The sequence below is a fragment of the Microcebus murinus genome, chromosome 1, assembly GCF_040939455.1.
Source record: "Microcebus murinus isolate Inina chromosome 1, M.murinus_Inina_mat1.0, whole genome shotgun sequence".
NCBI lineage: Eukaryota > Metazoa > Chordata > Mammalia > Primates > Cheirogaleidae > Microcebus > Microcebus murinus.
The window spans coordinates 12872756-12895411 of NC_134104.1; the positions used below are offsets into that span (position 1 = coordinate 12872756).

Here is a 22656-nt window from a genome sequence, read left to right on the forward strand (position 1 = left end):
GTTTGCTCTGTTTGTCTCTTGGGCTCTTCCAACCCAAATTCTGAACCTGAGCCCCGCAGGGGAGCCCCCTGCCCTACTCCACTGCGCTCTTCCTCCCTTCCCCCTCCCTCTGACAACCTGGGCTCATTCTAATAGAAGCGGCTGGGATGCCACCTGCCCTTTGAGGTCTCCCTGGGACCCCACAGAGTTAGCTCCTTCCTCTGGGTCCCCATGATCCTGCAAACGTGACTTCCATGTGGGCCTAATCATATTAAACAATTCTAACTTGCATGTGTCTTTCTTTCTCCTAAGTTTGTTTCCTGGGACTGTATTCATGTTCCCTGTCTTTGTCTCCCTGGCTCTTTGCATGTGGTTCGGTCCACAAGTGACCCGTTCTTGTTCAGTGAGAGCAAGTGAATGAGGGAACATATATGAACAGCATAGATTGCTATCACCTATTTCTCCATGGCTGGGTTCTACGGTTCAGGTTGATTTAGTAACAGTTTTGTAACTATTTTCTCTTTTCAAAGCTTGGGTTAAAAAAAAATAAAAAATAGCCTTCTGGTTCAAAACCTGAGTTATCTGAGTGGTAGGTAGTTGGGTATTCTTGCCCTACCATTGTTGTCTCTCAAATTATTTTCTGAAGCTTGGATGGTTGAGGAAGCAGAAGCCCTGTGATAGTTCTTTGTTTTGTTCAGCGGCTCCCTGGAAGAATTTGACAAATTGAAGCTTCAGAGAATTGATCGTTATTAGTTATTGTTGACTTCCTTGGCTCATTCTATCCTTGTGGTACCCACAGGCCAATCAGATTTTTAAAAAGTGGCTCTAGTGAGTTGTGTACTCTTAATAATGGAGAATTCAGATCACGGGGGCTGTTCTTTTATGTGACCACAAGATGGCAGGCTAGATCCCTGAAAACACGGTTCACACTTAGCTGTTTCTGGAATATGGCTTCGAATGAGACATTATATTAGGTTAGGCTATTTAAGATTTGATAAGCTTGGTTATACATGCTATAAGCAACAGTGTGCTTTCAATTTTATTTGTTTTCTTTTTCTGCCTGAACTCTTCCTCTGGGTTATATATAAAGCAGGGGTTGGCAAACTACAACCCGCAGACCAAAACCAGCCCATTGCCTGTTTTTGCCAATAAGGTTTTGTTGGGTCACAGTCATGCCCATTCGTTTATGTCTTGTCTCTGGCTGCTTTCCTACTGCATTGGCAGAGTTAACTGGTTGTGACAAGAACTTACTTTCTCTGACCCTGTGTAGATAAAGGTTGCTGTGTGGTTCCAACTGCTCACAATTTGTTCCTTTAAAAGACAGTCACTGTTAATGTTTTGTTCTCCTTCTCTCTTCTTTTAAAAAAACTCTGTACATGTGTATGTACATGTGCATACGCATGGGTTTGTTTAGAAATTTATTAAATTTTTAAATAAAAAATGCACTTGTGTATGTGTGTCTGTTTTAGAAAAATCTAAGTGTTTCTGTAAATACAACTGCTGTCCAATCTTTTCCATGGTGGATTTAAAACTAAACCGCTGGCCTTTCCACCCTGTTACATGTCATCTCCTTCAGACCAGTCACCTTTGGAAGCTGTGCGCTACATCCACTGAGCCTGCTATTGTTTACAGCACGTTAAAACTGCAGTTTTGGAATCATCTTTAGAATATTTATTCATCCCTTTGTTTTTTCCCAATTAAATGGTCGTCACAACTTGGAAGTGACATTTGTTAGGTGTTTACTGTGCGCCAGGCATCGAGCTAGATGCTTAAAGTGTAACGATGACTATGACACGATTCTGCCCTTGAATGTACATTTTAGTGATGTTCTTTGTGTTTTAATTGCCTCATGCTTTCATATTTTGCAATGGTCAAAAATCCTTCCAAACAGAGTCTGCTTGGTCAAGTTAGGAAATCAAACTGATTCAAGGATGAATCAGTTTGAAATAGCATGAAAGGGAAGTTGTATTATTATTGGTTTTCTTGTAAGGTTTCTAAATTAGCTTCAAAATTCGTAAGTTCCAGAAGAATTCTCCAATCCTCTGGGCAAGTAGCAGCCCAGGGGAGAAGGCCCTCAGGCTCCCCGCGTGGGTCTCTGCCTGCCTTCTGGTTGCTTCTACTTCCTGCCCCCCCACCCCCAACCTCCTTGGCAGTGGAAGGTAATAGAGGAGGCAAGTAAACAGGATACAGTCACCTGAAGGATTGCTCCATGATGGGGCAGACAGAAAGCAGTACCACACAGACAGCTGCAGTTATAACAGAGGAGAAAACAACTGAGAAAATTTGTACAATGGCAGGCTGGACTGTAACCTTAGTCTAAATTTAGAAGTAACTAAAAATAAGAAACATCCTGAGCGGTGGTTTGAGGTTTGATGCAGTGACCGTGTTAAGGTGGATGTTTGGCAACCTTGACAGAGGGCCCTGGCCTGTCTCGGGGACCCTGGGGTCCACGTGGGCACTGGCTGGTGCCCGTCTGCTGGACGCTGGTGCTGTCTCTCTGGCCACAGCCTCCCTGGAGAATGATTGCGGTATGTGATTTGCTTGCGAGGTAGGATGATTTCTGAACCTCTTTCTCAGAGAGAGGTTTGTCTCTTCTATGTAAAAGCATCGCAGCCTAGCGGCTAAGAAGTAGGCCCTGGAACCAGGTTCCTTGAGACTAAGTTCGTTTTGATGTTCGTTAGCTTCGTGACCATGAGCAGGTCATGTTTAATTTCTCTGTGCCCCAGTGTCCTCACCTGTAAAATGGGGATAATACCACACTCCCATCTCCCTCAGCTGTTGTGAGGATTCCAGGAGTTATGAAAGTAAAGTGTTTAGAATAGCACCTGGTAAGTGCTCACTAAATGTTTTGTATCTGAAGCCAGTCTCTTACAGGGGACATGAGAATTCTCTGCCTGTGACCAAATGTTGCTCCTCTTCCATCCACTCATTGCCCTCTACCTCATTCTGTGACAGGTGAATTGTCTGATAAATAGGCTTGTGAATTATACCTTTTATTAGCTGGGTGTGGTGCTGCATGCATGTAGTCCCAGCTACTAAGGAGACTAAAGAAGGAGGATTGCTTGAGCCCAGGAATTTGAGGCTGCACTGAGCTATGATCTCACCTCTGCACTCCGGCCTGGGTGACAGGGCGAGACCCTGTCTCTCTTAAAAAAAAAGAAAAAAAACAAATCACTGGTATGAATCACACCTTGTTTATATCTTACTTTCCCAAGTGGAAAGAAATGAATTCTTTAGTGTAGACTGCTGAGGTTCATGATTCACCTAGTCTGGGGTCTGGGTGTGCATTTGTTGCGGTTGCTTGAAACTCCTTGGGTGATTCTGATGTGCAGGTAAGGTTGGGACCCACGGCCTTAGGTCACCAACTCTTCCTGGTTATTGATCCTCTTTTGTGTGCCTTGGTGGTGACCCTGGTACAGACCACCACCCATGCCAGCAGAGAGGGTTCTTGATCTCCATGAAAGAAAGAATTTGAATGCAGGGTCTCACGCAAAGCAAAGAGATGTAGTAAGACAAAGTTCAGGAAGACAGAGTATGCTCTCAATGACGGTAGAGAGTGGACTGCTCCAAGAAGCAACAATGCCACCTTCAGGTTAGGGTCAATCTTTTTGTGCTAATCCCTAATAATATGCCAAACTGGGGTGGAGTATTCATGGGTCTTCTGGAAAAGGGGTAGAAAGTTCTAAGAACCAGGGACTCTCCCTTTTCTTAACCTTACAGGGTAACTTCTGGGAGTTGCTGTGGCATTTGTAAACTGTCACGGCCCTGGTAGGTGTGATTTTTACTCTGTCAATGAAGGTAGTTCATTTAGGGACATGGTCACCTCAACAGTGCCCGTGCCCCAATTAAAAGAATTCCCCGTTTTACCTTAGGTAAAGATGCTATTGCTGAAGTAAAATAGCTGAAGGGTCCCTGTTGGTTACATTTATGTTAGCTAAGCATATTCACATTCTTTCTTATCCTGCTGCCTTCTCCTTATGACCCTGCCCCAACTGTCTGCAAGGCATCTGGCTCCTGTCTCAGTTGGAATGATAAGATAGTTGGAATGTTATGGTGACATGCAAACCTTCTGTAGTTTGTTGATCACATGTTGCGATCTGCTTCACTGATATTTGTGTGATGAAAATCTGTTGGGTGGTCCTGGAGTACCTTCTCCATTTTCTTATTTCTCAATGTGTAGAGGAAGCAAGGTGGATGGGTTGCTCTATTGGCTCAGAGAGCAAGGGGCTGCACAAAGAGGGCCTCTCCTACGTGTTCTCTCTGAGACTCAGTTTCCTATCCTTGGCCATTTGCCATCCGTAGGGTTCCTGTTGAAATCTTACCAGATTTACTTTCATCTTTTTCTTTTTTTTTTTTTTTTTAAAAAGCATTTGTTTTTGTGCATACTGGTAGGAAAATGGGGGAAGGATGATGTCTAGGACAAAAAGATAGTTCCTTCGTGACTGTTATAGAAAGATCCTTGGAGGGAAGGGGAAGCTGGCGTAGGAAGTTACAAAACTGTGTTTTCGTGGAGGTTTCCAAAAAGTCTCTTTTGTGTTCTTGTGTGATTTGTTTTGAATACTGATCTCATCTAGCACTATCTACATTTGGGGCCAGACAGTTCTTTGTTGTGGGGAGCTGTCCTGTCATTGATGTTTAACGGTCTCCCTGCAAGCCTGTGCGAGACAGTAGCACGCACCCTCCCCCAAGCACTGTCAATCACACCTACCTTCAGACATTGCCAGATGTCCACTGGGCTGCAAGATCTCCCCCAGCTGAGAACCACTGGACTAGTTTATTAGAAGGTACAAGTGTTTCACACAGTTAGGGAAATAGTTCAGTGAACATCTATATAGGAAGACAAAGTAAATCTAGATCTAAAATAATTGTTCAAAAAATTGTAAAGCATTTATTGAGAGAATTCCAACACAAATACCTTTTAATGGCTTTTTTTTTCCCTTTGTGGAACAAGGAAAGAGTTAAGGAAAAGAAATGCAATTATATAAAAGTAAAAGTAATTATGCAAAACTGTAGCTTTTATGCAAGTTAGGAGAATCACAGTTCAGGCGGCATCATTAGTGTCTTTCTGAGGCTTCAAATGCATGTGCATCTCTCTTCCTTTTTAAGTTCTGCTATTAGGGCTCATGTTTATTTTATTCTCACAAAATATGAGAATATTATTTTATGAGAATAAAATAAACATGTCCCTAGAATTCTGCTTGACCAGTTGGGGTGAAGCAGGGTGCTTTGGTTTTTGTCTCGGTTTTGCTGGTTTTTACAAGCAGGTGTCTTGGTAAATTTCCAATAAAAGTGCCAGAACTCTGAGGGCAGAAGCTGTTTTTTATTTGAGAATGGTTATTACTCTTGCAGTTGAGCTGGGAGAAAGCTGAGTGTGTGTGGCTGACGCCAGACCCGTGGCGTGTTAAAGACGATCGGGGGCAGAGTTGTTGGAGAGTCAGACCCCTTGATAAGCCCCAGGCGCATCCGTGTGATGCTACGTGGAGCTTGTGGTCTGCAGTCACTCAGAGGTCCCCCCTGGAGGAAGCAGATTGAGCAGCGTTTGTTTAGCAGGAAAGGCCCCCGTGATAACCACGAGAGTCTGAGGCTGCTCGATGCAACGTGAGGAATTCGGTGCCAAGCACGGACAGCCGCTTGCATGGACAGGACGTGCCTCTGCGCAGTAGCCATGAAGCTCGAGCTGCTATTTTGGTCCGATGTTCCGTGGAGAGTGCCTGGAGCTTGCTGCTGAAAACCAAGGCAGTCGGGCGGCAGTGGGGGGCAGCAAGGGAAGAGGGACTGCACAGATTTATCTTCCCACAAACAAATATGGTGCAGGGCTTCCGACTCTCTGAAGTCTCACAGGCAGATCCTCAGCAGCACATGGTCCTCTGTTTTTGTTTGTCGATAACGCTTGGAGCCACCGTGTTCGCCTGCAGACTGTCGGCGTGCCACGCTCTGGTCACACGGCACACGGCCTGCTCTGCTGCCCTGCAGCGGCCGGGGTGGGGACGAGAGCCGGATGACACCCGTCAAATCATGTGTGTGGGGGAAAAAATGTTTTGCAGATTAAGAGCTTCAATTGTTATAGTTTTAACGGTCATCATCATACCCTACATTTGACTTTCACCACAAGCCAACAGAATCAGTAACGCCTAAATCTACAGTTTTTATGGATTTTAAAATCTGTATAGAAAAAATAAATAAAATAAAATCTGTATAGGAGGCAAAAACACAGATTTTGTGAAATTTGACTGCAAAGAAGTTTTTATTTGTCTAGCAAATTAAAGTTGTAATGTTTTCCCCCTATAGTATATGTTTAGCTCTCCCCACTTATTTGTTTGTTGCTTTGTAATAGTGTTTGTTTTTTAGCTTTGCTGGAGGGGCGGGTGTTTCTGCCCATCTTCTATGTTATGGGGGTTTATATGGAATTCTTATAATCATATGGTAGTAAAATGACTGCAAATCAAAATCAAATCCCAGCCTAAGAATTGAATTCCAGCTAGATGTCTTTATTGGCCGCGTCTAACCTTTTTCTTGCAACACCTCCTCAATCATTTTTTCCCCTCGGAAATTTAAACTCAGACATGAATAAGGGCATTTTAATAAATCAGTGTTATAATTATTCCTCTTGGGAAGTGTTTGGATTGGAGGATCTGCTTATTAGCACATGTTGTTAACACATTGCATGAGGCAAGAATTATTTTTTTCCTCCCTTCAATTTAAATCCCACCTGGACTTGAATGAAGCCAACGTGTGTGTGTCTAACCTGAGTAAATGAAAGGTGGATCTAAATGTAAACTCCCACGAATGTGTCTGCACCGCCCCGAATCTCCCTGTTGTCTGTCCCCGTGATGGTGTGTGAGACGTACCAGTCGCAAAGGTTTTCTTAGCCACAGAGACATTGTTATGATGTGGAAGTAATTTAAAAAGCAAAGAAATGATTTTACCTGTTCACAACAATGAGGGTTATTTATAGCAGCTTTTGAGATGGCCTGTGTAGGTCCTGTTTGCAAGGGAGGCTGAGGCTTCCTCGTTCTCTGGGGCTTAGTCTCTTTAGCTTCAGCCCTGATGGCTCTGCTCTGGGCACCTCCTCTGTGCCCGGCAGTGTGCTCAGTGCTGGGATACAGATGGGCAAGTTCCCTCACTCTCAGCACTTCTTCGACCACCTCTGAGCCCTATCTTCAGCTTTCTCCCCTCTCTGATTGTTAGCAGAACTGTGTGTTGTGTGTTGTTTTCTGGTAAGTAAATGGGGGCAGGAGTGTTCAGAACAAAGAAAAGGCAATTCCTTCAGTGTCTGTTGTTAGGGAAAAGTCTCTTGTAGTAAAGGGGAAGCTGGAGTAGGAAGTTACAAAACTGTGTGCATGGGATTTCCAAAAATACTTCAACAATGCTGTTGTGGTGTTCAGAGAAGGCTCTGAAGTATGGGAGTGAGAACATTCCCTCTCCCACTTGAATTTCCTATTTCTGCCATGCTGGCATCTCTCCTCAGCTTTCTTGAAGTGCACCATTGTCAATTCCTGCCTTTCTGACTTTTCTTTGATCACTTGACTTCCCCAACCACTTATTGGTTAGCTACTGCTGCATAACAAATGATCCTGAAGCAGTCATTTTATTTGCTTGCTGTTCTGTGGCTCAGCAGTTTGGCCCAGGCTCAGCTGGTTGGTTGTTCTGCTGTCCTTACCTAGAGTCACTCATGTGGCTGTGTCATCCAGTGTCTTGCCTGGGGCTGGATAGTTTAAGATGAACTCACTCCCAAGATTGGTGATTGGTCAGCTGGGCCTCCTCTTCCTCAAGTCTCTCATTCTCAAGAGTCTGGCTTGAGGTTTCTTTGTATGGTGGGTTCAGAATTCCAGGGGGCTTATAGAAGGCAAGACCAGAAACTGCAAAGTCACTTGAGGCCTCGGCTCAGAATTCACACATTATCACTTATGTCTCATTCTGTTGGTCAAAGCAAGCCAGGAGGCCAGCACAAATTCATGGGGTGGAGAAATAGACACAAAAGTCTTGCTTAAAGTGGTGAGAGGAATAATCACTCATCTTTGTAAACTGTCTGCCACAAACTGTATTGCCTTTTCTCGTCCTAACTCATTTTATTAATTTTTAATCTTCACTTAAGGGTAGAGAGCGTGACATAATTAGGTTAAAGGAGAACATATATATGCCTTAGAATCAGATGTAACTCCAGCTATTGATTTGTATGATTTTTTATTTTTATTTTAGATGTTAATATTTTGCTAGGTATATGTATTGAAGATAACTTTTCTCAGTCTGTGACATGCTTCTTTTTCTTTTTTGGTGGCTTTTGCCAAAGAAAAGTTTTTAATCTTACTAAAATCTGATCTTCAATCCTATATGATGTGTACTTTCTATATCTTGTTTAAGAAATCTTTCCCCCAAGGTAACAGACATTGTTTTCTATACGTTCTTCTAAAAGATTTACAGTTTGGGTTTTCACATTCTGCTTTATACCTCCCTTGTACTGATTTTTATGAATGGTGTGAGTTAGGATCCAATGGCATATTTTTCCATATGGGTAATGTATTGTCTTAGAATACATAATTTATCAAATATTCTATTCCTATCTCACTGGAGTGCAATGGTACATCTGCTGTGTATCACACATCCCAATTGACAATGGTTCGGTGACTACTTTTCAACTTTATCGTGGGTTTGTCAGCACGTAACTTATATAGGTTGAGGAACAGCTATATGGTGGGGCTGTTCCTGGGCTCTCTGTTCTGTTAGCCTGTTGTGTACTGACTTATATTACTGTAATTTTATAGTATATTTTAATATCTGGTAGACAAAGTGCCCCAATCTTGTTTTTCTTCTCTAAAATTGTTTTTTGTATTACTGGCCCTTTTTTTTCTTTCATAAAAAATTGAGTTCCCAGAAAAATGTTGGAAGTGCAATGTGCACAAATACAGAGCCTCTGGCATTGTGTGAGATTTATATTGTGGCCTAATTGATGGCTTGGTTGCATAAATTGCAAATCCTTGGCTAAAATGTATACTCACTGATTTCTTGGGAATAGGTCTGAAATACATTCATGGATCAAACATAATAATTGCTGATGTTTACATCTCCTATATCCTCATGGAATCCGATTGTGTCTGACATTTATAGGGCTTTCTTTACATTTGCCTAATATATTTTTCAATCCTTTTAATCTTCTGTTTCTTTATGTTTAGGTTTATTGCTTGCATGTAACATACAGCTGGGACTTTGTTTTGCATTGTTTTGCAATTGTTTAACTTTACACTTATTTAGAAGACCCATGTATCTTGATTTTGATTTTATTGTGCTAGATTTGTCTTGCTTGTTTTTCCTTCCTTTCCCTGCCCACTTCTAGGTTGCATTTGTAAATTTCTCTTTCAACTTATATAATCAATTTCTATTTTTTTAGTTATTGCTCTTAAACTTTTAACATGATTCTTAACATAGGCAATTTTTCATGTAGTGACTAGTATAAATTTGAACCCCAAGCACCATGAGGCCCGTCCTGCGGTTATAATCTCAGGGAAGAAATTTGACTTGCTCCCTCCTTACCCTCCTACCTCAGATTACAAGCAGAATTAGACAAGTTTCGTTTATTTTTGTTTCTTTTGCCAATGCGTACTTTTTTCTTTTAATAGTTTTGCATCTTTTTAGACTCAGGCGTATAGTTCCTCCAGGCATCTGTATGAGTGTTGGAAATTCAGTTCTAACTCCCTAAGCTGTACTGACCCAAGACTGTTTTTCTGTCTTACAACTTTAAAGTTAAAACCAAAGGCGCGGGGTCCTGTTCTTGGGATATGTGTGGGTGCATTTTTTATTGTCCCCAGGGACTGGGGAGTCCTTAGTGTTTAGTGCCCAGGAGCCAGGGAGCCGAGAGCCAAGTGTATACACGAAGTGCACAATTCTTTCCCAAAAGAACTGTCCCCTTACCGATGCCAGTGCATTCTCAGCCCCGTTGGGAAACACTGCTCTGGGCTTGGGGACTGGTGGCTAGGACTGCATGGCATGGACCCTACCCACCACCTCCTTTAGCTTCTTCATTTTGGGCTCTGGGAATTTCTTGGACCTCAGCCATATGTTTAAAAAGGACACTTGTCCTATTTTATTTAGCATTTGTAAGTGTTTTGTAGAAGTAGGGTTTGTTTGTTTTTCCGGATACCTAGCCCACAGTATTGTTAGAAATGAAGATCCTTTTATTCATTTTCCAACGATTTCGTGAGCATCAGCTCTGTCTATCCCAGGCATTGTGTTAAGCAGTGGGGACACTCAGGGTCATGACATCTGACTGCCAGCCTGTGAACGGGCAACTCTGAGAGCTCGCCATTCTGCAGGCCATGAAGGGTGCCTGTCACTTGCTCAGCCTGGCCGCTCTGAGTGGAGTGCCAGGCGAGCCGAGCTGTCAGAGCACTTCGCCTCGTGCTATCGACGCAGGGTCCCTAAATAAGCTCGTCACCTCCTGCACGTCAGGCAGGGGTCAACTCTTGCTCTTCTTTCTGGCCCCAGCACGTACCGTGTTTCCCCAAAAATAAGACCTACCCATCAAATAAGCCTTCGCAGGATTTCTAAGCATTTGCGCAATATAAGCCCTACCCCGAAAATACGACCTAGTGATGGGCGTGGCTACGCAGCGCATCTGCACAACCCAAGCATTTCATCTCGGAGTGGGAAAGAAGACGAGCAGCCCTTCTCATCTGCCCCATGAGAGCTCTATGGCTTGACATGAGAGATTTGGGGCCAATGGTTCTAAAGGAAATAGAGTCGCAAGAAATTCAGGATGGAATTCGGGGTTTGGAGAGTTGTGATGATGTTCCAGAAGAAGATGACTTAACTATATTTGAATAAATGTATACCATGGAATATTATTCAGCTTTAAGAAACAATGGTGATGTAGTACCTCTTGTATTTTCCTGGATAGAGCTGGAGCCCATTCTACTTAGTGAAGTATCTCAAGAATGGAAAAACAAGCACCACATGTACTCACCAGCAAATTGGCCTTGGCATGGTGCTAAGGCTAAGCGTTGGGAAATAGAAAGCACAGGGGACCCTGTCTCGAAGACTATCTCGGAGACCACGAGCCCACCCCTGATTTCAAGACAGGCAAACAACTTGGCCAAATCGACCCTCCTCCTTCCTTGAACCGGCCAAAATGTGACCACTCGCTGGTTTGATGACTTTCTTCTTATTGTGAAACCTGGTAATAACTAAAATCCAAAGCCACTCAGAAGGTGATTAAAGATCATTCTCTGGAGTCCTCTCTCCTAAAAGTTGAAATGAGAATTACTATGCAGATGAGACATCATTTAACCCTGGGAAGTGAAGTAACTTACCTAAGACATGGCAGCATGATGGAAAAAACCCTAGATTGCCTTGAACACACTATTAATAGAAATATGTTTATTAAAGATTGTTGGTGAGGGCTCAGAAGGATTAAGGAGAATTATAGAGAAATCCTAAATCCCATGAAGAGACTGAGTAGAAACCTGGATTTGAAGGATGCTGTTGGTGAGGACTTACAGGGAAGGGGGAAACATGTTTTTGGAAGCTGGAACAAGGGGGATCCTTGTCACGGTGGCAGAGAGCTTAGCAGAATTGGGTCCTGTACTTATGAATGATGAACTTGTATATTTTGCTGAATAAATGTAGATTATTATACCGTACTTAAAAAAAATAACACATCCCCTGAAAATAAGCCCTAGGGTGTCTTCTTGAGGAAAAATAAATATAAGACCCTGTCTTATTTTCGGGGAAACATGGTAGCTCATTGCCCCTGTACACAATAGTCAATCACTTTTCTTTCCATAGGAGGTGACAGTGTGACATAGGTGTTGTCTGTCGAGTCCCTGAGCTTCCTTCTTTCACCACTACCGCCTTATGAGGAGTAATGAGAAGAAGTGCAAGAAAATCCAAGCGCTAGAGCCCAGAGCAAGGGGGGAGGGGGAGCAGACAGAAGCCTCCAAACCATGCAGCAGTGCAGTCACTTAATTGGTGATTCATTCCCTCGGAGGGGAAGGGGGACTGCAGGAGGCAGGCTCGGTGCCAGGTTTGCTCAGAGGTGGGCCTCCTTCCTAAGTTTCTTGGCCAACTTGGAATCTGAATAGAAAGTGATACCAAGCAGCTTATGGCTGTGATGGTGTCGCTGGGGTAAGGCCAGCCACTTTGCGGGCTGAGCTAGCTTTCGTCCAAAGTGGCAGAGGCTCCTTCCACTCCCATTCCATCTCTCCCCTCTCCTGTCTGCTCTAGTCCCCGATCCAGTGTCCGGCGGCGTATTCTAAGACAGTGGTACTCAAACCACCGTCTTATCAATGTTGGCTAGAGAAAGTTTTTAAATGTTCTAGTAGGGTTCATGGCCTGACAGTATGGATTAGTATCACTACTCCAAGTAGGAGTATCTACTCCAAGTAGGGTTCGTATCTACTCCAAGTAGGGTTCATGGACTGATAGTATGGATTAGTATCACTCAGAGCTGTTGAGAAATGCAGACTCATAGGCCCAACCCCATAACTATTGAGTCAGAATTGGCATTTAACACGATCTCCAGGGGATCCAGATGCTCTGTACATTTGAGAAACCTCCAGAGGAAAGGGATTCTAATATTTTCTTCTCAATGCAGAGAACCACCAGAGCAGGTGGGCATTCAGTAAGTGTGGAAGGAAGAAAGTTGCCTGCACTATTGCACAGAATATCATGGGGAGAGTGGGTATTATAAGATGTTTATAGTTTGCCAGACTTGCCCAAAACAGACCTCACAGGGTTTTTCAGGTAATGGTATGGGACAGTTAGCTGTTTGTTGTGCTGCTTCTCCATATAGTTTATTCAGTTATCTTAGCAATTAATGAATTAATTTACCCATTAATTTACTAATTATAAATCAATGCAATCAGTTAATTTATAAGATATAAAATATATATTCGTATACTATAAATTAGGATTGTCTTAGCTTGGGCTCCTATAAAAATAGCATAGACTGAGTGGCTTAAACAGCAGTCATTTATTTCTTACAGTTTTGGAGACTGGGATATCTTATCATCTGGGTCCTGGCCTATTCGGTCCCTGATGAGGGCCCTTTGCCTGGCTTGCAGATGGCCACCTACTTACTCATGTTCTCACATGGTAGAGAGAGAAAACGAGCTCTGGTTTTTTCCCTCTTCTTATAAGGACCCCACCCCCATGACCTCCTCTAAACTCAATTATTTCCCAAACACCCCTCCTCCAAGTACTATCACATTGGAAAGTAGGGATTCAACATAAGAATTTGGCAGGGGGAATGGAGACACAAAAGTCAGTCCATAATAATTATTATATTTTATAAAATAACTATTATAAATTATAAAAATGTAATCTAAGGTAATACTACTAGTAGTAACAGCAAAAACTACCATTTTGTTGAGCCAAATGATAGACCTTGCACTTGGAGGGTCTAACAATATATGCGCATATCATGAGCTCAGCTCCCGGGCCCGCCCCACACAGGGGTGGCTGTTAGCCATTACTATCCGTGTTGACCCGTACTTTCTTCTGATCGCATCCGGCAGGGCACAGCCTTGGCAGCGAGCAGGGCAGTAGTGCCGAGACCGCGCCAGAGGACACCGAAGGGCCAGACTTGGAATCCTCAGATGAGACTGATCACAGCAGCAAGGTGAGAGATTTTCATTTTCACATCCCATGTCTTGAACCACTGAAGAATCACAGCTGACGTGTCACCTGTCACTCTGCAGCTGTGTGTGTCTAGAAGACCTCTCCATGGACAAAGTGTCTTTACTTCTGAGATGTTGCCAAATAGCAGGAGCTGAAATCCCAATTACAACCTTGATAACAAACCCAGATGTGAGAATATAGGGCAGAAATCACTTGCAATGAAATGAAGTCCTTTTTCTTTAATTCATGGCACCGGCAGAGTGCTCAGCTAATGCCACAGTTTTATCCTATTTTCTTCTTATGTCTTCATGTGTGTACCATGCAGCAGCATCTGAAATGTGAATGATTGTGTCAGCTATGCTTTCGGGCTACTTAGGGTTTCAGTAATGAACTCCCTTTGAATTATCTGTGTTCACCTCTTGTTAAAGGTGAGCACCTTTCACATTAGAGGTAAAGAAACGTTTTTTTTTTTTTTTTTTATAAATTCAAATAGATTAATCTTTGGTTAAACACTGTAAGAAAGTTCTCCTTCTAAATCTTTGATGCAAGGCGCTGAAATTTTTGCCCATAACTCATTGTGCTTCTCTTCTACTTCATAAAGAGTTCCATGGGACAGTAGCCTCTTTTCATCACAGTCTTCGAAACACAATTTAAAAACTCTGATACCTATATCCAAAGACACACTTCCCCCACCATAAAAAGCAATTGCACGTGATTATGTTTCCGTGCTTATGCATCTTTTTGTATAACGTTGTTGACATATTTATTCTGATGCTTCTACGTATCTACCATTCTTTTGCTTGGCACTTACCAGTCACTTAACCTGAGCAAATCATATCACTTTAAAGTTTACCTTTTTTCTCTCATCCAGAAAGTGTGATTCTTGCCTTTGCTTGGTGATTGGATTTTTGGATAAGTCAATTAATACAACTATAGGAAAGCACAGTGATAATAGAAATACACTTTTCAAACATGAACTGTTATTTACAAACCTACATTTCTACATGTTTCCTGTCTTGTCGCCTTCTGTATTTATATATTTCTGTAGGACTTTGTTGGATGCACATGTTTGACTCTTCAACATCTTTTACACACCTTTGTTTCTCCTTCACGACCCATGGGACCATCATTCTCAGTGTCTTTCTAAGTTGGGCACAATATAAAATTTAATATTTGAAGGCAATGTTTATATTTATAGACTGAAGGGCATTATCTTTTTGGTTATTAATAAAAAGTACATCAATGGAAATGCACATGTTTCCTTTAGAGCCAAAAAACAAGACAAAAACTGCTTAAAGTTACTTTTTATTTATGTGATCCTTACGTTACTTTTACCCACTTTTTTGGGCGATGGGATTGGGGTCAGTGGCCTTCAAGAGAGACAGATATTTCTATACTGATGTAAGATATTTTGGAGGGTATTTATTAAGTTATTCTATTACAGGGTCTAAAAGAATTTTAATTTTCAATTTCTAATTGGATTTAGGAAAACTATTTTTCCCGTATCTAAAACATTTATTTTTTTGAATACTTTTAAACTTAGATCATTTTTACTTCATTGTAACAGCTCAGTGCTCTCATCTCCTTGTGGATTTTGAGAGAGATTGTTTCTACCTTAAATACAGTGAGTCATGAGGTCATAAACAGAGTCCTCTATAATATGAGGGTCTGGCAGGAGGGAGGAAGGAAGAGGCCTCAGGGCTCTGTTGACTGGTCCCATGTTTCTCTCTGACCTCATGCTTCCTTTTCTAGAAAACAAGGCGGTAGAACTCATCTGGATTAGAGAAGGTCAAATGTAGAAATAGGTGATTCTGTGCCTGGGTTTCTCTGTAGAAATTCATGGTGGGCTTTCTAAGAAAGGAGAGAATCTTCTCAAAATTATTGACAAGTTTGGGTGATGACTTCAATATTTTAAAGATCACACAATACACAGCATTGGAACCATAGGTTCATATTTCTTTGGAACCCTGTGTAATTCTGTACCCAGCAATACTTCCTATTTTGGGTTTCATTCAGATTTTATCTTCTTTATTAGAAATATTTTAGCATGCAGCCCAAGTTAATTAACTAGAATAACCTGTGATGAATTAAATTTCTCATTTAGAATATTTGAAAGCAAAAGCCTTAAGTGAGCAGTTCTTGGTGATTGGGTCCTATGGTGTACTGTTAATAATAAACAGATATAACACTTAATGTTTTGTATATATTAGGTACTGTTCTGTATTAACTCTTCTCATCTCCATAACATTCCTGAGAGAGATACTATTATTTTCCCTATTTTATAGATGAGGATACTGGAACAGAGAGGTTAAGAGACTTGCTGAAGGTCACACAGTTCTGTAATGGCAAAACCAATATGCAAACCCAGTTCAGCCTTGTATTGTTAATGACTATGTTAAAACCACCTTTTGTCCAGATTGTTATGGTCTGGTGTTAAATACCGCAGGCTTCATTTAAAAAAAGGAATTAATATGTTTGTGGTGCTGTAGGTCAGTTAGATATTTAGTGATTGAAACCACTTAAATATTTTCCTAATGGTTAATCTCTCTCTCTTTTTTTTAAGTTTTAAAGTAAAAGCAAGCAAATACCTTAAGTTTCTTGATTAAGATTAAATATTTTTTGATGCCTCTCCTTTATCGGTGTGTACTTTTTCTTGAGAATAAACTGAAAATCATTTTTTTAATTGTTAGCTGTCTCAATGTGGAAGGATGATTTAGCCTTGTCTGAATGCACCCGGTGGCTGAGCGTAGAAATGTAAATAAGTAGGTAAATAGAAACAAGTCATCATTTTTTATTCCACCTGAATATGGAAGAGCTGTTGATTTTGTTGTTGTTGTTGACTGCTTTTGCTGTGCTTTCTAAGTGAACTGTTTTACACAATATTGGGCAGGATAAAGAGAAAGTATGTTGGAGTTCTTTGTGTTTTTCATTTTCTTTTTTTAATAGCAGTTTTTGCTATGAATGGCCTTTTGCAGTTGAGCAAGTGGATAATTGTGTGCTTGTTGTTGAGCGGTGGTGGCACTGGAATGTCACAGCCAGGGAGCAGGGGGTGGGGCCCTCACACCCAGGGGCAGGCTAGCAGTGGCCTTTCTCTTTTGTGAGCCACCTCCTTCCTCTTGCCACTGTGGGTGAGACAACCTCAAAAAGCCGACTGGCTCCTTGTTTCCCTTCTCCTAATAGAAAACTCTTGTTTCTGGAAATGAATGCTAATTAGCTCCGGGCAGTCAAGTCATGTGTCAGGCATTCCCGGCCTCCTGGCAGCCATGATTTTGTTTTCCATGTAACAAATGTATTAGAATAATTTTCAGGACATTTCCATTTTTAAAAAATGACTTCTTTTTTCTTTCTAATGTGTGTTGTTATTGTCTCAGAAATGCCTGCTTTTGAAACAAAGCAAAAGCGGAAAATGGGAAACTATATCAACTGTTTAAAAAAACATTTTTTTTTTTTTTTTTTGGTGCCTGCTCCTGACTGGCTGAGGAATGCCTTCGAAGTTGTCAGAGCCCCGCAGGTTTAATATTCCTGTGCGGTGCGTGATGCTGGCCAATCAGCTGATCTGGGCTGCAGGGCAGAGACGCTCATATCCCGGGGAGGCGTTTTGTGCTTTGTTTTCCTGCCTGCCTCAGCTCTGTCTCTTTCTGGAACTTTTGTTGTTTAGCCAGGTGAAATCAAAGCATGAGTTCTGGTCCACCGTGTGGCCTTTGATGGCCTCCCAGGGGGCCCTGACGGGAAGTGGGGGGTGCAGCTCTCTGGTCCCTCTGTTGCTGTCCTTGTGGCAATGAGATGTGGCCCTAGGTTTTCGTGGGCAAAGCAGCATGGGACATCCCTATGAGAGGATGCTCTCTTCGGAGCTGCAAGGTGCTTGGTGCTCTGGGAGTATTTTAAGAAACTTCTGTTTCCGTGCTGAGCACGTCAGGTGGTAGAATTAATTACCATGAGAATATATTCCTGATGATGTCTGCCCTGTGGAAGATAAAGCGCAAGCCCAGGATTGAAAACAATGACAAGTCCAGTGACTCCATATATCGGACACTTCATCTGGTGAGCGCGTTTGCTGTTTGAATTCTATCTTGCTAGCCTCGTTTATGTTGTGACTTTCCAGCTGAATTGTTCAGCCCAAAGGATGGTGATTATACTTGTCCCATTTCTCCAAAACTTATCCTTTTGCTCTCTGGACCCCCTTGTTGATAGAGAATGTATATTGCAGGATTTTTTTTTTTTTTGAGGGCAGGGGGATGAGTAATTGGTGTGGAGTTAAATTTGCCTAGAATCTTTACATTTATTTACTCTTTATACTTAAATGGCAGAAAGATGTATTTTTTTGTTTGATTAATTGTCACTGGGATTGTTTCCCTTTCTTTTGGTTATTGAGAGTTCTGTGTTATATGCATGGCGAGTCTCTCCCATCCCCCCATCAGATTGGGTAGCCGGGTGTTCTGCAGGCAGCTCTGGAAATAGGATGTTTCACTTGCCTCTTTCTCTAAAGCTTCAGGTGTTTTGACTTGATTTCTGCTTCCTTGAGAAGGAGATAGATAGAGAAGTGTTGGCTCAGCGGATGTGTTAACAGTTTAATGTCAACTGACCTATTTGAACACGTCTGTTCCTGGGGTAAATGTGAACTCTGGAATAAGAAAATGTAGTGGGTTAATGGCAAGAAATAATTTAACAAAATCAAACTAAACCTTTTAATAGCAAATTATTAATCTCGGAGTCTGTAGACGATTACATTTTGTGTCATTTAATGAGACTTAAACTTTTGACAGTGAGTGGGTCTGATTTACCCAAATCAGCCTTCTTCTCTTCTTGGATGTTTCTTCTTTGAAGTTTGTTTAAGAGGAAACTGACAAGGTGCTAGAGAACTGTAGGGATTATCGTTGTATATAATGTCCCTGAAATTGTGGAGTGCATTGTCCCCAAAAAAAGCTTAAGTAAAGGCTATAAGATTTTAGGCCACTCTGGCCCCTTTTAAATCTGTGGGATGTGTTAAATCGGTCAGACTCAAAGGCCAGTTTTAGAACTGTGAACTCATCTAGAGTTAGAAATTGCCCTTAGTGATTGCATAACAGGAAGAGCTTAAACAGCTGGGTAGCTTGAGTTGCTAGTGTGTACTTAAAAGTCTACCCTCTCTTTTTGTACTTTCTTTTCATCTTCCACAGGGGGAAAGCGATATTATAAACATGGAGTGTCACGCTGGCCTCAGTAAAGTGGCCCATTTCCTTTGCCATTGTCCTCTTCTTCTCTATATGTTGGTTGGATAATTCTTAGTCCTGACAGGGGAACAGTTCTGCTACCCTTTAACAATTTTAGACTCTCAAATGCCTGTAAGTGCTTTTTGGTTTCCAGGGTGACTGATTGCAGTCTTCAAGAGGGGGGAGGTTTGTACATTCCTGCTGGAGAAACCTGGCCTGTCTTCCCCTTGCAGAAGTCCTTACCTACTTGTCCCGGATGGGGCAAGCATGGCTTGTTGGGAACATGATGAGAACCTCACGTGGAGGCCACTTTTCTGGGCACCTGTGGCTCCAGCGCGAGGTGTGGGAATGACAGCAGTGCCACCTAACACCCAGTGATGGGGCGGGGCAAAGCCCTGCACTAGGCTCCTCCCACTTTCTACATATCCTGGCTAAACCACCTATGCAGGTCCTGGTGGATTTCCATGTAAAAAGGTTTGGCCACGGTGAGGGGCCAGAGGGGATTTAAAAGCTGGGCCAAGATGTGTAAAAATCTCTACCTTAAAGGTATTCTAAAGAAGACCTGCACTTCATACTTCCTTCAAAGGACAGTTTTGGGGTAATACTTTAATAAAACCAAGTTCTCAAACTTGATGCCGTCCTTTTAAGTTGTTTCCAAGCAAAACATTGAGCCTGTAAATAAACTCCCTTGACAACATTTATATGCATTGTAACTTGTAATTCTATGGTACTTTTTAATTCTTTATTCAAATAACATACAGTTGACAATAAAGAGATTATATCTATTTGGACTCAGTCCCTTGTGATATACTGAAGAGTTTGTACCTTGAGTAAGTGAACAAGGTTGCAGGCAGAGAAACCACTCTGTCCCTTGCTCAAGTTCAGAAATCATTCGGCTAAGTCTCTCCTAGGCGTAGGAATATGTCTAATAAGAAATGGATGCTGAGGCTGGGTGTGGTGGCTCATGCCTGTAATCCTAGCACTCTGGGAGGCCGAGGCGGGCGGGTTGCTCGAGGTCAGGAGTTCAAAACCAGCCTGAGCAAGAGCGAGACCCGTCTCTACTATAAATAGAAATTAATTGGCCAACTAATATATATAGAAAAAATTAGCCAGGCATGGTGGCACATGCCTGTAGTCCCAGCTCCTCAGGAGGCTGAGGCAGGAGGATTGCTTGACCCCAGGAGTTTGAGGTTGCTGTGAGCGAGGCTCACGCCACGGCACTCACTCTAGCCTGGGCAATAAAGTGACACTCTGTCTCAAAAAAAAAAAAAGAAAGAAATGGATGCTGGGTCGGGCACGGTGGCTCACATCTGTAATCCTAGTACTCTGGGAGGCAAAGGTGGGTAGATCGTTTGAGCTCAGGAGTTCAAGACCAGCCTGAGCAAGAGTGAGATACTGTCTCTACTCAAAAAATAGAAAGAAATTAGCTGGACAACTAAAAATATATAGAAAAAATTAGCCAGGTATGGTGGTGCATGCCTGTAGTCCCAGCTACTCAGGAGGCCGAGGCAGGAGGATTGCTTGAGCCCAGGAGATTGAGGTTGCTGTGAGCTAGGCTGATGCCACGGCACTCTAGCCCGGGCAAGAGAATGAGACTCTATCTCAAAAAAAATAAATAAATAAAATAAAGAAAAGAAATGGATGCTTAAGGCTCTAAACTCCAAAGAGGACCCAAGGGAATTTTTAGGTATTCCTTGGGTTGCTTACGGTATTTCCTAATATTAATATAATCCCAGACTTGGCTCAAGGGGTGTGACAGGAGGAAGGTGAGTAACCTGGCTGTTTGTGAGTGAGGTCAGGGGAGGAGACAGGTGAGTTCAGGGCACTAAAGACCCAGCCCACAAACTAGCTTAAGTTTCCCCCATGGGTCTACTTAAAACTAAAGATGCCAAACTTCAGAGAAGATGGTGGATTTTACACAGGCAAAGTCAGGAATCCTATTCACACTCTTAAAAAATGGACATCTCAAAGTAGTTATGGTGAAACAGAGGAAACAAAAACCCGGAAACTCCATCCCATACCTTCTGTTATTCTCCTGAGATATAACTGAGAATGGTGTGAATCGGAAGCACAAAGGAAGGTATATTTTGGAATTTCCTGTTTTTTGATATGTGTCAGATCCTCATGTTTATCATGTTTGCCTTTTGTGAACTCACGGGACATACTTGGCATAATATATAAAGACATTGATTTCACTTGGATAATTTATTTTAATGATGGAAGTACAGGAAAGGACGTCTACAGCAGGTCCTTAAATAATGTCATTTTTGTTTATCATTGTTTCATTATAATGAAACGTTATAATCATTGTTTTCATTATTGATGAGAAAAAAATTGATTTCTGGATAGGGCCTCTATGTGGAGTTTGCACATTATCCCCAAGGCTTTGTGGGTTTCCTCCCACATCCCAAAGATGTGCACATTAGGTTAATTAGTGTGGCTAAATGGTCCCAGCCTGTGTTAGTATGTGTGTGCACGTGTGTGTGTGCCACGTGCACACGCCCTGTCATGATGGAACAGTATCTTGTCCAGGGTTTGGTCTCACTGTTTGCCCTGAGCTGCTGGGATAGACTCTGGCCACCCGGGACTAGAATAAATGGGTTAGAAAATGAATGAATGAATTCAAATTATTGTGAAATGTTACTAAAAGTTTATAAAGTATGTCATAATTATACAAATGCATGACAATAAACGATGGGATAAGAATAAACAATGGGATAAGAGATCCTACCATATTTATTCTTGTTAGTTTTTGAACTGCCTGGTGTTAGGAGGTGCTGCTTACACTTTTTACTTTGCAAACATTTATTCCTTGATTTAACCTACCACCACTACAACCACCGTCACTCACTGATTTACCAAAAGTTGGGTAAATAGTTATCTTTGTTTTTATCTGCCTTAAGTGTATGTATAGCTCACACTTATTTAATATCTTTAACCTTTAATATTTAGAAGTGTTTTGGTCTTTATTTAGAAGTTTGGTGATGTTTTTGTGACCAGATATATGCAGTAGGAACTTGTTTATATCAATTAGCCTACGGTAATATTGGTTTCCTTAGACATCATTTACCTTAACGTTGCAGTTTCCAAGAACCTATGGATGATGCTAAATGAGGACTTACTGTAATGGACTGCAATGATGGATGTATTTATTATAAGTAATAGTTTTGCTGTTAGTTTGTGTGAAGGACAGACAGCTGTGGTTGTTGGAACATTTTAAAAAGCATTGTGTAAGCAAAGGTGCCAATTATACATTTGTTGTGTTAGGTTAGGTTCCTTTGCCAGGTGCCAAATCAAAGCAACAGAGGAGAGTTTGGGGTATGATGGGGGCAGGGTGTTTAGTTGTCAGCTGTTACCACCAGCTGTCCGTGGGATTTTTTCATTTTGGTGAGGGTTTTTTTCTTTCTCATATGACTAGGCTATAATGAGATGCCTATTACAGTGATCATTAGATCATCTCAAAGACAAGTGAACATTTTTGTTAAAATGGATATATCTGTTCCTTTTTAATTTTTAAGACAAAGCCCTGTTTGTGTATTTAATGATGGTATTGAGTTAGTAAAATCCTAGCGTAACTAAATAAACTTGTTTAGTTTATTTCTACCCAAATAAGCTTTGATTAAAAAGACATGGTCTTTCTTTTTTTTCACAGCCTTATTGACATCTAATTCACATACCATAGAATTCAGCCCATTTTGCTAAGTTTTTCCAGTCAGTCACCTAAGAGAGAGTTGTCTGTGGGGATATCCAATGTCTGAAACACGCAAATTCGCAGGAAACATTGAATAGTGCCACTGATAGGTGACTGACACCTTCTGGCAAGTAGGACCGGGTTTAGTATTAGCAACAAATAAGCTGTGGTGAATCTAAGAGAATT

General features: G+C 41.8%; 1 protein-coding gene across 4 annotated transcripts in view; it reads left to right on the plus strand.

Annotated features, from left to right (window-relative positions):
* The window catches only part of TIAM1 (TIAM Rac1 associated GEF 1), a 360609-nt gene that overhangs the window by 305203 nt on the left and 32750 nt on the right, over positions 1–22656 (plus strand). For 3 of the 4 annotated variants that reach the window (XM_076000522.1, XM_012780925.3, XM_012780924.3), the window contains one exon: positions 13488–13591. In XM_076000522.1, the coding sequence (XP_075856637.1) occupies positions 13488–13591 (104 nt within the window). Of the gene's footprint in view, positions 1–13487; positions 13592–14062; positions 17632–22656 lie in introns of those variants that run through there. The other variant, XM_076000525.1, reaches the window with a different exon arrangement.